We start from the raw sequence: 14,607 nt of genomic DNA on the forward strand, positions 1-14,607 counted from the left end.
TCGCACAAGGACGACATACCAAGTACATGTTGGTTATATCGTTAGAGCATGAGCAATATTATGAACTACTAACATGTAAACTCAATCATGAACTTTAGATAAATGAATTATTAACCATACTTACTTGTAGGGATAGTAATCTTTGAAGATGATGAAGCCATTATACTAATCTTTCTTACTTCACTTAGGATGTCTAAGATTGATGGAGAGTGTGTGTATGAGATGATTAATTGGTGTTATTTGCATCTCTATTTATACACATATACAAGACATCTAAGGGAAAGATTTATGAGTCTTTTCACGTTATGCAATTACACCCATCATATAATTGCAATATTTAATAGAAACATTTATTGTCATTATGGTTAAATTAAGAGAATACTCTAGAAGGCCATACTTAATGTAGGTTATTTTCCAACATTCTCCCACTTGGCGGATTGATCATTTGTGATGAGTATTCATTAATTTTGGCCAAGTTAAAACACTCATCAAGCTTTACATTGAAACTGAAGTAGATAGTTACAGTCATTGAATTTCTATTAATTCGAGACCCCCAACAGTCATACTAAAGCCTCAATATAAAACAATTAAACGTAAGACCCAAATAACTATGATGAACCCTTGTTGTACAATATTTAATTTGTACAATTTTGTCCATAGATCATTAAGTGCCCACATACTTCATTATAGACAAAATAAATATTCAAGGAAAATACATTAGTAAATAATGCACATTTGAAGTGCTATTACAAAAGATCTGTGCTAAAACCCATCCTTGTCACTAGTTCTTGGAAAGTTTTGGGTGGTAGACCTTTAGTCGTCGGATCCGCAAGCATATCCTTTGTGCTATTCTGATCGATACAAAAATTATTTTCCTCTACTCGCTCACGTACGAACAAATACTTTGTATCAAGGTACAAACCAGATCCACTCGAACTGTTACTGTTCGAGAACCTCATAACAACTGAATTGTCATAGTAAATCTTCAACAGCCGTGATATGGAGTTAACGACTTTGAGTCCAGAAATGAGGTTTCTTAGCAACATCCCATGGCAAGTTGCATTGTACACTGCACCGTATTCCGCCATCATTGTGGAGGTTGTTGTCAACTGCTGCTTATGACTCCTCCATGAAATTGGTCCGCCTGGTAGCATAAAAATGTACCCCGAAGTTGATTTCTTGTCATCTTTGCATTTTGCAAAGTCAAAATCAGAATAGCGCACTACTTCCAAGTTAACAGTTCTTCTGTATGTCAACTTATAGTCTTTCGTTCCTTGAAGATAACACAATACTTTCTTTGCTGCTTCCTAAGCCAGGATTAGATTGATATCGGCCTAGCATTCCAGCAATATATGCAATATCTGGACGAGTACAGACTTGAGCATACATTAAGCTTCCCACTACTGAAGCATAAGGTATCAATCTCATTTGTTCCCTCTCAACCTTTGATTTTGGACATTGAAAAGAACCAAAAACATCTCCTTTAACTACTAGAGCTATTGATGGAGAGCAATGTTGCATCTTGTATCGTATAAGAACACGATCAATATAAGCCTTTTTGAGACAATCCTAATAACACATTGGCTCGATCTCTGTGTATTTCGATGCCTATTACGTAAGAAGCTTCTCCGAGATCTTTCATCTCAAAATTATGCGAAAGTAATCGCTTTGACTCATGCAGCAAATCTAGACTATTACTTGCCAAAAGGATGTCATCCACATAAAGGACAAGTATAGAAAAGTTGCTCCCACTCATTTTGAGATAGGTGCATTGATCCACTTGATTTTTTATGAAACCTTGTTTCTTCATGACCTCGTCAAATTTTAAGTACCATTGACGTGATGCTTGTTTTAACCCATATATGGATTTCTTTAACTTACAAACTAAATGTTCTTTAAGGTCTAAAGCCTTCAGGTTGAGTCATGAACACATCCTCATGTAAATCTCCATTCAGGAAAGCAGTTTTGACATCCATTTGATGTAGTTCTAAGTCAAAATGAGTGGCTAATGCCATAACAATCCTTAAGGAATCCTTCCGTGATATAGGTGAGAAGGTTTCTTGATAATCAATTCCCTCCTTTTGAGTATAGCCTTTAGCAACTAATCTTGCTTTATAGCGTTCGACATTTCCATTTGGGTCTAATTTGGTTTTGTAAACCCATTTACAACCTACAAGTTTTACACCAACGGGCAATTCAACCAATTCCCAAACGTCATTCTGTTTCATGGAAACAAGCTCATCAGTCACAGCTTTATTCCATTCAGAAGAATGATCGCTGCTAATGGCTTATTTATAGGACGGTGGATCGTTAAATTTTCCTATATCCATATCAGCTTCATTAAGGTAGGTTACATAATTGTCAAAATTGGTCGGCCGTTTAGACCGTGATGACCTCCTTAGCTGATTATCGGGTTCAATAGTTTCAGTAGTTATCTCAGGGACTTGTTCTTGTGTGTTTGATGTGCCTTCATTTACAGGGATATGTGGATTATTAAGTGGTGCAGTGTCATGTACAAGAGGTGTAATAGGAGTTAAATTCGCCCATCCCCATCCTCTTGCACTTCTTGGAAATCAAAGACTCATCTTATACTGCTCCCACTGACTTTAGAGTTCTCTAGAAATTCAGCATTACGAGTTTCTACAATGCGAGTAACGTAGGAAGGGCAATAGAATCTAAATCCCTTTGAATGTTCAGGATATCCAATAAAGAAACAACTGACGATCCTCATGTCAAGTTTCTTTTGATGAGGATTATAAAGCTTAGCTTCGGTAAGACAACCCCATACTTTCAGATAGTTTAAGCTTGGTTTCCTTCCTGTCCAAATCTTGTAAGGAGTTTTAGGGACAGACTTAGAAGGAACCCTATTCAATATATAAGTTGTTGTTTTTAAAGCCTCGGTCCATAAAAAATCAGGTTAATCTGAGTTTGCTAACATACTTCTAACCATATCCTCAAGGGTTCTATTTCTTCTCTCAGCAACACCGTTCTGCTAAGCGGTACCCGACATGGTAAATTGATTCACGATCCCATTTTCTTTTAAAAGTCAAAGAAAGGACCGGGAGCTTGACCAATGTTAGTATGTCGGCCATAATACTCGCCTCCTCTACTGACCTGACTACCTTTATCTTAAGGTTAAGTTGATTTTCAACCTCAACCTTACATATTTTAAGCATGTAAAGTGCTTCAGATTTCTCTTTGACTAAATACAAGTACATGTAACGAGAGTAATCATCTATGAAAGTTAAAAAAGACGTATGGCCAGTTATGCTAGGAGAGAAATAGCCACAAATATCAGTGTGTATGAGTTCTAAGAGTCCTGAACTCCTGGTGGCACCTTTCTTATTCTTTTTCGTCTTTTTACCTTTAATACATTTAACACATTTTTCAAAATCAGAGAAGTCAAGATTTGGTAGTGCTTCATCCTTTACGAGTCTTAACATTCGATCTTGTGAAATGTGGCCTAAACGTTGATGCCACAACATGGATGATGTTTCCAAATATCGTTTTCGTTTATTAGTGTTTTCATTCACATTATATGATAACAATGATTTTGAAAATTGATCATCTAGTTCTAACTTATAGAGACTTCCTTCTAGAGAACCACAACCAATGACATGAGAGTATAAAGTAATAGTGACTTTGTCATTTCCATGCAAAACATTATAACCGTCATTATCCAACTTTGGTACCGATACTAAATTTCGAGTTATTCCTTGTACATACAAAGTATCAAAAAGATTAATACAATGACCAGTTTTCATTATTAATTGCATGGTACCAACAGCTTCAGCATTTAATTCGTCACCATATCCCACTCTAATTGTCCTTTGGTTTCTTTCCAACCTCCGGATTGTAAGGAATCCCTGTATAGAGTTAGTAATATGAACCAGAGAACCAGAATCAACCCACCATGTGTTAACTGGAACATTAATATTAAAGGAATCAAATATCATAAATAGATGGTTACCCTTCTTAACCATCCACTCCTTGAATTTTGGGCAATATCAATGTTTGTGCCCTGTGTTACGGCATAATGTGCAGCTAAGTTTTCCGGGTGTGGCTTTTGAGCGAAGGGCTGCACTTGTACTAGCTTTATGGACTTTAGAGATTTCCCCTTCTAAGTTCCCCTTCCTCTTTAATGGTTTGGTAGTGGTGACTTGAAAAACATCTGGTTTTTCTAACTTCAAACGTTCTTCCTCCTGCACGCACATTGCCATCAACTCACTCATTGACCATTTATCTCTCTGAGTGTTGTAGTTAATTTTGAAAGCATCAAAACGTGCCGGAAGAGAGGTCATAATGAAGTGTACTAGAAAACCATCACTGATTTCCATGTCTAAGCTCTTGAGTTTATTAGCCATGTCAATCATCATCATTATGTGTTCACGCACACCATTCACCCCATTATACTTTAAAGTAAGCATCTTCAGAATTAATGTGCTCGCATGCGCTTTTGAAGATACTTTGAAGTGTTCCTCCACTGAGTCTAGATAAGTTTTAGCATTTTCAGAGTCAGGCATTGCTCCCCTGATAGCTACTGAGATGGAATTCTTTATTACCATCAAACACATTCGGTTAGATATTTCCCACCTTTCATACTCTTGTTTCTGTTCCGGTGTGCTTTTATCAGTAAGACTGGCGGAAGCATCATGCCTCAGGGCATAATCAAAATCCAACATGCCAAGAATAAGTTTGACCGGGTCCCTCCATGAGGCAAAGTTTGCCCCAGTCAGAACCTCAACTCCAAAATTTGGAGTAATAGTGGATGCTAGATTAATACAAGCAGAAGTGGCAGAGTTGAAGTGTGCTAAATAATGGGGTAATCAAAATAAAACAAGCATAATTAATATGTTGAAGATAAAACTCATCATAACACCAAAATAATAGGTTAAAATTAAAATTTTATTTGAACATTGGCTTCGCGTTGGCTATGACCAATATCCAAAAGTTATGAAGGAAAAGTAACGTTCCACTTGAACGTTGGCTTCGCGTTGGCCATGATCAACGTTCAAATGCTATACACAACTCATTGTATGGTTCTACTTGAATGTTGGCTTCGCGTTGGCTTTGACCACCATTCAAGTATTATGAACATACATAAAACAAGAAATTCGACACATAAATACACACATCCCCTACAGAAATGTATATTCATGCATGTTACGCCTATATATCATCAAACAACTAGCCGTTGGGTTCATTATTTGACAATATAAATTTTATGAATGACTTTACGTTGGTTCGATCATTCAAGTCATTGAAGCCAATAGCTTATGTCATCAATGTTAAACAAAGCTAACAACTTTAAATTAATTTACCATACAATAACCAATTTTAATTCACGGGATAATCAAGCAATAAAATATCACAGTAACAAGTTATGCAAGTTCATGTCGTTAATGTTATATGTTCCAAAAGAATTGATCAAAATAAAATTAGTTATTTCATCCAAATGGAACTAATTAAGATAAAATGGAATTTAATCCTTCATTCGAATGATTTATATAAATATATATATATATATATATATATATATATATATATGTGTGTGTGTGGGGGGGGATTAGGGTCATGTGAGAACTATTTTGAAAATTGAGAACTTTGAGAACCATTTAGACCACAAAAAACACTTTTCTTAACAATAAATAAAAAAATTTATAAAACAAAAAAAACTCGGAAATTAAAAAAGTAAAAAAACCAACAAATTTTATTTTCCATCCCGGTTTTATAAAAAAATTAAAAAAAATGAAGAAAAAATATATGTTTAACAAAATTATACACATATGTATAATACTTATTTTTTTAATTTTATACATGTTTTTTTATACACACATGTACAATATAAGGTAAATGATAATGTACATATGTGTACATTACGTAACTAGATATTAAATGAAATTATACACATGTGTATATTACGAAGGTGTTTTTTTTATGAAACCGGAATGAAATATATGAATTTTGGTTTTTTACTTTTTAAAATTTTTGTTTTTTTTGTTTTATGATTTTTTTAAATATTTATTTTATAGGCTTTTTTAGTGGTTCAAAATGGTTCTCAAAGTTCTCAATTTTCAAATGGTTCTCTTAGAATCCTTACCCTATATATATATATATGTATATATATATGGTGCAGTTACTGTACGCTAATGCCTTAACGTACGGTTGGTACGTGAGACGCTTAAAGGCAAAAACCTAAAACGCTCAGAAAACTTAAACGCTCGGCAAACGCTCAAAAAAGGTCTTCGTGAGAAAAAGTGAAAAATTGATCGATTAACCATCCAAAACTGTTTTTTTCGGAGAACAAATGATTGATTGGATATGTATTGACGATTCCGAGATGTCTGGATGTGATTTCATGGATCAATTCGTGAAAAAATGAATTTGCGTACGTTAATGTACGTTAAGGATTAGTGTATTGGATCTTTTCACTATATCGGGAAGGGTTATCCTAAAAACAAGTAGTTTCCTAGGAAGACTAAGAATAAATCATAGTCATTGGATCATATCAATCAATGGTTGAGATTTAAAATTACCAAAAACCGTCATAGTTTCCTAGAATTACTCTTTCATCATTATAACCGACATAGTTTCCTAGAATTATTCTTTCACCATAGGTTTTAATGTCAAATGTCAAAATTGTATTGGTTCTTACCATTCTTAGGAAACTACTTCTTTTTATTTGAACCCTTATATATATATATATACACACATGGGAGAGTTATCCTAAAAAATAAGTAGTTTCCTAAAAAGACTAGGAATAAATCATAGCCATTGGATCATTTAAATCAATTGTTGAGATTTAAATATACTAATAACCGACATAGTTTCCTTGAATTGTTCTTTCACCATAATTTGTAATGAAAAATGTCAAAATTTTGTTGGTTCTTACCATACCTAGGAAACTCCTTATTCTTATTTAATCCATTTTCTCTCTCTCTCTCTCTCTCTCTCCCTCTCTCTCTCTCTCTCTATATATATATATATACACACTTGTTTGTTCAGGAAGGAAATTGTAAACCATGAATTCTTGTGGATAACATTAATCTAGGGAATACATTAGTGCTTAAGAAGCTCACAAGATAAAATTTAATATTGATTCCAAGCAACATGGATTTCATGTAATCTGAATCAAGACGGTAGTTTTATTGGATTGTGACTTCTGGGTGTATGACAATTAAGCTCATATGAAAATTAAATATATATGAAGGTTTGAGTCACAAATATAAATGGGCTTCATAAAAGGTTTCTAGTGCCCTAAATTCATTAAATGATTCTCACATACTGCAGAATTTGGGTTTGTATATATACAATTTGAAATAAACTGCACTACTTGACATTTACGATAATTATAGAAAATCACTATGGGTTAAATATTGATTTTGAAACAATGAAATGCCAAATTTATCCTTATCCAAAACTTTGGGATCAAATTTTATGAAGAGAGTTGATGAAAAGAAAAAAAAAGCCATAATGTAAATGTAAATAATTCATGGACGTCAATTTTTATATAATTCTCTACACATTGATTTTTATATAATTCAAAACTCTATTAATCCAGTGAGTTTATATGAAAGAGTCTATTTCGAGAGACTAGAGTTATAAGTTTTGTTTCCAGAAAACTCAAGCATCGATTATTTTTAAAAATCAAATTATGTGATAATCTTTTTATGATTGAATCGATATAATCAAAGCACGCTCTGATACCACATGTTGGTTATATCGTTAGAACATGAGCAATATTATAAACTACTAACATGTAAACTCAATCATGAACTTTAGATAAATGAATTATTAACCATACTTACTTGTAGAGATAGTCATCTTTGAAGATGATGAAGCCATTATACTAATCTTTCTTACTTCTCTTAGGATAAGATTGATGGAGAGTGTGTGTATGAGATGATTAATTGGTGTTATTTGCATCTCTATTTATACACATATACAAGACATTTAAGGGCAAGAGTTATGAGTCTTTTCACATTATGCAATTGAGAATGATCTAGAAGGCCATACTTATTGTAGATTATTTTCCAAGAGTACCTTGCTATATCATATCAGGTAAATTATGAAACACATGTGAGGAGTCACATATGTTTCTGCATATTTCTACATTTTGTGAACTATGGTGAATTGGTGATATGTAGTAAATTTGTTTTCTTTGATTTGAATAAGTTAGTCCTATGCTATTTATGCTTTATCTTTCGATTCACACTATTGGTTTTAATCGCGTGAGTTTATCTAAGGCGTTTTGGTTCTGAAAGTCAGTCTTTGGTATGAAAAATAATACTAATAAATTATTTGTAGATAAATGATTTATAGATAACATTCTAAAATATATTCCTTATAAATAATATTTTAACTTGTCAAATTTTAAATATTAACTTAAATAAATAAATAATGGAAACAAGTGGCTGCAGAGTTTTGTTCATATTTGGCTTCAATGTTTGATGGGAGAATTGGTAGGTGCGAAGTGTAAACTCAAGTCTCATATTGAAGCTTCATAAATCTGGAAACTACTGTTGTATGTCAATCGATAATTTTGCTTCGGGTGATTAGATCATGCAATTAAAGCAAATCAATGCAGGCATGATAATTTGGGATTTTGTAGAAAGAATGAGCTAGTATAATAATTTTGGTCAAAATGAGTTGCTTTTGATACGGAAAAAATACAATAGGATATATATGGAGACAAAAGACATGTGATAGTCTAGAAGGCATGCGAAAGGCGGAGACAAAATTCCTTCGTATAAACGGATGGAAATTAAGTCCTACTTGCGCGTGCACACATATAATCTATATATGTGTCGGTTTTCTGGTGAGGAAAAATGAAATTGCACTAATTTTTATGTGATTAGACTAATTTCGTGAAAATGATATTAAAAGTAGCGGAAGGTTAATCAGGCATCATGTGGTGGCGTTGATGGCCGAAAGACAAGGGCACATGCACCAATTAGCTGGTGTCCCAATGGTTAAGTGTTATGTGCCTTATGTCCAATGCTTGATGCAAAATTACTATCAAGCCGGGGGTTCTCATCGGAAACAGCTTCTCTATTCCTACGGAGAAGAGGTAAGGCTGTCTACATTTTACCCTTCTCAGACCCTACCAAAGCTTTGGTATTTTTGAGATTTACTGAGTACGATGATGATACGGATGTACATTCACTAACTAAACCATTAAACATGCGTAATGATTTAACTACAAAACCATTATTTTAATTTTTTTTTCTTTTATATTTGAAATAAGAGTGAGAGGTTGTGATTGGGTAGAAGAAAAAAATTGGCCCCACAAGAATACGCCCACTAATCTCATGGTGCTCTAGCACCCCCCCCAAATCACCCTTTCCCTCAATTATATTGGTGTAATTGTGCTTAACGCCCTTTTGTGATGCGGTGACATAGACTAACACCCACTAAACATGATTTCACAATCGAAAACGAAAATGGTGTCCTTCGGGTAGGATGACTAGGAATAATTTCTTAAACTATTGCATTAAATATTATATCGAGGGACGCTAATTTGTTCTTTTTTATTTAAACTATATAAATATTACATTGAAAAGGCGTGAAATATCGATTGATTAATTCGATGAAGACTAATAACCGAACCAAACCGAACCGAACCGAAGCGTGATGGACATTGTTAGAAAAATCACATGTGGCAAAGGCGTGAGAGAAATAAACAAGACGTCGGCTGACTCTGTTTCATTCACACATCCCCAACCCCAAGCAATTCAATTACTCTCTCTTCACCAGATCCTGCATGCAATCTCAATTCTCTTAATCCAAATCACAATAACCTAACCGTATATTCGATGGATTCTAGCAGGCGAGCGGTGGAATCGTACTGGCGATCGGTGATGATCGAGGCCGCCACTTCCGACGAGGATAAAGTCACCCCCGTCTACAAATTGGAAGAGATTTGCGAGCTTTTAAGGTCTTCTCACGTCTCCATCGTCAAGGAACTTTCAGACTTTATATTCAAGCGTCTGCAACATAAGTCTCCCATTGTTAAACAAAAGGTATTATTATTCATTACTAATTGTTTGTCATATTATTAGATCTACAGCTGCTTTAGGCTTCCTATTACTCAATTTAGGTATGCCATCAGTCTATAGAATTTCAGATCTCTACCATACCTTACCTTAGGTTTTTAATTATAATAAAACACACAAGGTTTGTAATTCTAAATAAGTTTTGTGGTTTGTATTTGTAGGCTTTAAGAGTCATTAAGTATGCAGTGGGGAAGTCTGGTGTGGAATTTAGGAGGGAAATGCAAAGGAACTCGGTGGCTGTCAGACAACTAATTCACCATAAAGGACAACCTGATCCATTAAAGGGTGATGCGCTTAATAAGTCTGTTAGGGAAACTGCACAGGAAGCTTTAACAGCCATATTTGCTGGAGAAGACACCAGTAAACCGCCACCGACAAAAGGTCTTGCAAGGCGGATTGAAGGTTTTGGTAACACCAACTATACCGGGCCACCGTCTGATGATAAGAAGTCGTTCCTTAGTGAAGTTGTTGGCATTGGAAGTGCAACAATTAAGCTCGGTTTGAATAGCATAGCACAAGCTCAAACAGCTAAAAACGACACGGGAACTTACAGGAGCCCGAATTTGAGAAGATCATTGACTAATGAAAGTAGCTACAGTGATAACAATCGGTTATCAACTAATGCTTCTGGACCATGGAGCCAAGATGTTAAAGTTAGTCAAACTTATAATGATAATGGGACTGCAAGCTCAAGTTCTTCACATGAAAAGAGCCGTGAAGAGAGGTTGTTAGAGACCATTGTTACATCTGGTGGTGTTCGTCTTCAACCGACTCGTGATGCGATTAATGTGTTTCTATTGGAGGCTACAAAAGTGAATGCGTTAGCTTTAAGTCGTGCATTAGAAGCAAAGCTCCAGTCGCACATGTGGCAGGTATGCATACATACTCTTGAGATATTTTAATAAGTTTCTAAAATCTTGTCTGTTTATTAAGTTTCAATATCTTTCTTATCTGACATGATTTTCATATTCAACTTCTTTTAGGTTCGTGTGAAAGCCATGTGTGTGCTTGAAGCACTCTTGAGGAAGAAAGATGATGAGGAATTTTCAACAGTCACCTCTTACTTTACTGAAAATATAGATGTAGTTATAAAATGCTCCGAGTCTCCACAAGCCTCTTTGAGGGAGAAGGCAAATAAGGTATGCTACCAGCAGTTTTAATTAACAAAATAGCAAGTTCTTTCATTTATTGAAGTCATATCTATGTAGCTTGCTTATGCGGGCTTAATAAATTGTGGGCTAAATTATCTGATTATTTATTTCCACATCGTACTGTGAAGACATAAAAGAACAGTAATTTTCTTGTTTTTATGCCAGTAAAATTATGCTATGTAGCAGCAATATTTTGTGAGCATCCTGACAAAATATTATGTGGATCACATGTTATCTCTATATGTACTAAGTGAGGTATTTCAACACATGCTTCACCTTGAGAAGAGAGTTAGATGCATTGGCCAATTATTATCTTTTAGTTGGTTATATTTATCTTTATTGTGTAGATAAGAGTTGTTTTGTTTCCTTATGTGCAGCTTATAATTAGGCAGATTCATTTTGAATATCTAAGATTATGTCGAAGCGACCGTTAAAGAACATTTTTGTTGCTTTTAACTTTATAAGTATCCCTTTTAATCTTGTTTTAGTTGTCTAAGTTAAAGAAAGTAAGAAATTAACGTAAAAAACCGCCTTCTCTTGAATTTTGGTTATCACTCATAAATTATGTGAAAACATATTGCTTTTAGTAAAAAAAGATAGCATTGCTTCCACCCCCCCCCCCCCCCTTTTCAGTACAAAAAATAGCATACTTTTCTGGATTTTTTGTTCCTGTTATATTTAATTTTCACACAGTCACCTGAGGTCAAACATTTATTTGATGTTCAGGTCTTAAGCCTTCTTGATGGGGAAAATAGTGGTAGCAGGACTAGTCAACCCGACAAAAACTTGAAAACCGAGAAAACCACCGTTCACATGCCAGACTTAATTGACACCAATGATTCGCACGAAACCGCAGATTTCATCACAACACAAACAGATGAAAGCATTGCGTCTCTCCCAACACCAACCGCATCTTTTAATGATGATTTCTTTATGGATGGTTCAACCAACGACGTGCATGTGGAAACTAAAAACAGTGACGACCCCTTTGCTGATGTGGCATTTCATAGCCAGAACAGTAAAGATGAACACGAACATGAAACAGCTGATATTTTTTCAGGAATGGCCACACAGACACCAGCTGGCGGAAGTGGGCCCGAACTATTTGATCTATTCGGGTCTAACTATGAAAATCCTCAAGGCCAAGGAAGTTCGAAAAACGATCTTACCGACTTGATGGCTGGCTTGTCTGTTAACACTAATGAACCTTTACAAAAGCAGAATGGAAACTCTCAAATGCTGTTTTCAGATTCTGTGACAACTTCAAGTCAACAATCAAATGATGTTTTGAATAACATATTGAAATCACAAGCTTCTCAAGGTGTTAACCCTATGTTTCCTATGAATCCTATGGCATATAATGCTTTGTCTTCAGGCTTGATGTTCAATCCCGCAACGTTTGGTTCTCAACAAATGAATTATGGCGCAATGAGTAGTATTTTAGCTCAGCAGCAGTTTTTAGCATCAATGAATAACTTGCAACAGATGGGGAACTTGCAAGTTCATAACATGGGTGTAAACAATGCTTCTGGAAGTCAAGTTGGAGGGTATGATTCAGCTGCTCTTCCAGATATTTTTAATCCAGAGGTTGCAACTCAACCACCTACTTCAACGATGAACAACTCAAAGAAAGAAGATACTAGAGCGTTTGATTTCATATCGGTATGCTCTTTCTCTCTCTATAAGTTTGTGCACTCTTGCTAATTAACCATCACCATGATATTCCCTTGTTCTATATTTTTCTAACATTTTGTTCTTGCATCCTCATCTTTTGATTCAATTTCTTTTTACCCCTTGAAAACTATGTTACTGCGTGGAGTTTTGAACCCGAGATGGCGAGATCTTCCTACATGTTCTATAGATTAAAGTTATTGTTTTTATGATCTGATAGAAAATATTAAGAACTTGATCAAAAGGAGTTGCAATCCTACTTAGTTGTTCATACTTCATAGGAATTGGTAGGTTTTGAAATGAGCTTTTGGTTAATGACCTTTCTGAGCTTGAAAATTATATGAGGTGTGTGAAAACTTGTGAAATTAGAAGTATTATGTTCTGTATATAAGTGATCAAAAGAAGTGAATATAGGCCTTGAAACAGAATCCTGAAACCTGTGTAATGAATCTATCTTGGTGTTATCTTATCTCAAAGTGGTAATTTGATCATAATGATATCAAACCTAATAACTATCTAGAAATATGGTAGTTGGACTCAACTGGAGACAGAAACAGAAAAAGAACAGATTGCAGGTCAAGTTTAGAGTGCATCTCTTTTACCGTCTTACCAAAGCTGTAAGGCCGTAACTTGTAGGATCAAAGAATAAAAAACTTGAGCACTTGAGTGCGATGCTTGAAACCGTAGACAAGTAGAAGTTTGCAGTACACTGATGTGATATCTGACCTTTTTGCGATAAAACAAAAAGATCTTGTTTGTTTTCAACTAGTGTCCATAGGCGGTTGTTATAACAAAGCCGGCATGTACAAGACGCCCATTTTCTTTTGCTTCTCTAATTAACTCTTGTTAATCGTTTTTCTTATGCGGAGATGATGATGTGTTGTTTGTCCTAACTTTTATTTTTGTTGGCGGGTCTTGCAGGATCATCTTGCGGCAGCTCGTGACCCAAGGAGGGTGAACTGATGATGGGGTAATTTTTGTTTTGTGAATGAAAAATAAAGTTGGCTGTGGACACACATAACATTGGTGATGTTGAAAAAAGTAGATGAAAATTTACAATAATATATGTATGCAAGCGTGTATGTATTGTCATTTGAGTTGATAGATTTAGTACAAAGAACAAGGCCCTGTGAATGTTTCAAGTTGAGCTTGTTTTGAAGATTTATGTATGTACAATTCGTTTTTATTCTTAATTTATTGCTGTGATAATGAGTATATTTTGTCAAAGACAGGATAAAACTGAGTTTCCTACAAAATCACCTGTTGGAAAGAATCATGTGGCGTGGTGAAAGCTTCCCGTCTCCACCTACTTGTGGAAGAGGAAGGAGGTCTTAACCCGACCCATTCCCTTTTTGGTGGTTTCTGGCACTCCTGGTCTCCACCTACTTGTAGAAGAAGGTGGTCTTCTTACTAATTCCCTTTTTAGTGTATTTCAAATTAACTTGTTTATGAGTAAATAAGTTAAAACTATACCCGTCTTACATGACTCAAAAGAAACATGTTGATACACATTTCATTTCACTTTGAAGTACTCGATTTCATACACACTATTCACAAAAAAATTCAAGACCCGTTTCAATTTGAACACTTCCAATTGCTCCACAAATGGGTACAAAAGATCATCATTTTCCACTTGAGATATGGCTTCTTAAAGCCTGTAGGTGGAAAAAGACATTACAACATTCATAATAATCATTTGCATGCATGCCAAACTAGTGATGGATTAAAGG

The 14,607-nt window shown here is 34.9% G+C and overlaps 1 protein-coding gene across 1 annotated transcript; it reads left to right on the forward strand.

Moving 5' to 3' along the window:
* Window positions 1-9,815: 9,815 nt before the first annotated feature.
* LOC143623961 (protein MODIFIED TRANSPORT TO THE VACUOLE 1-like) lies at window positions 9,816-14,106 on the forward strand. Its single transcript, XM_077094739.1, has 5 exons — window positions 9,816-10,022; window positions 10,217-10,927; window positions 11,039-11,194; window positions 11,933-12,868; window positions 13,799-14,106. The coding sequence occupies exons 1-5, from the start codon at window positions 9,816-9,818 to the stop codon at window positions 13,838-13,840; spliced, it is 2,052 nt and encodes a 683-aa protein (XP_076950854.1). The 3' UTR covers window positions 13,841-14,106.
* Window positions 14,107-14,607: the final 501 nt, after the last annotated feature.

Source organism: Bidens hawaiensis, unplaced genomic scaffold, assembly GCF_021521415.1.
Source record: "Bidens hawaiensis isolate Kalapana, Puna unplaced genomic scaffold, B.hawaiensis_p1.1 tig00003649_1, whole genome shotgun sequence".
NCBI lineage: Eukaryota > Viridiplantae > Streptophyta > Magnoliopsida > Asterales > Asteraceae > Bidens > Bidens hawaiensis.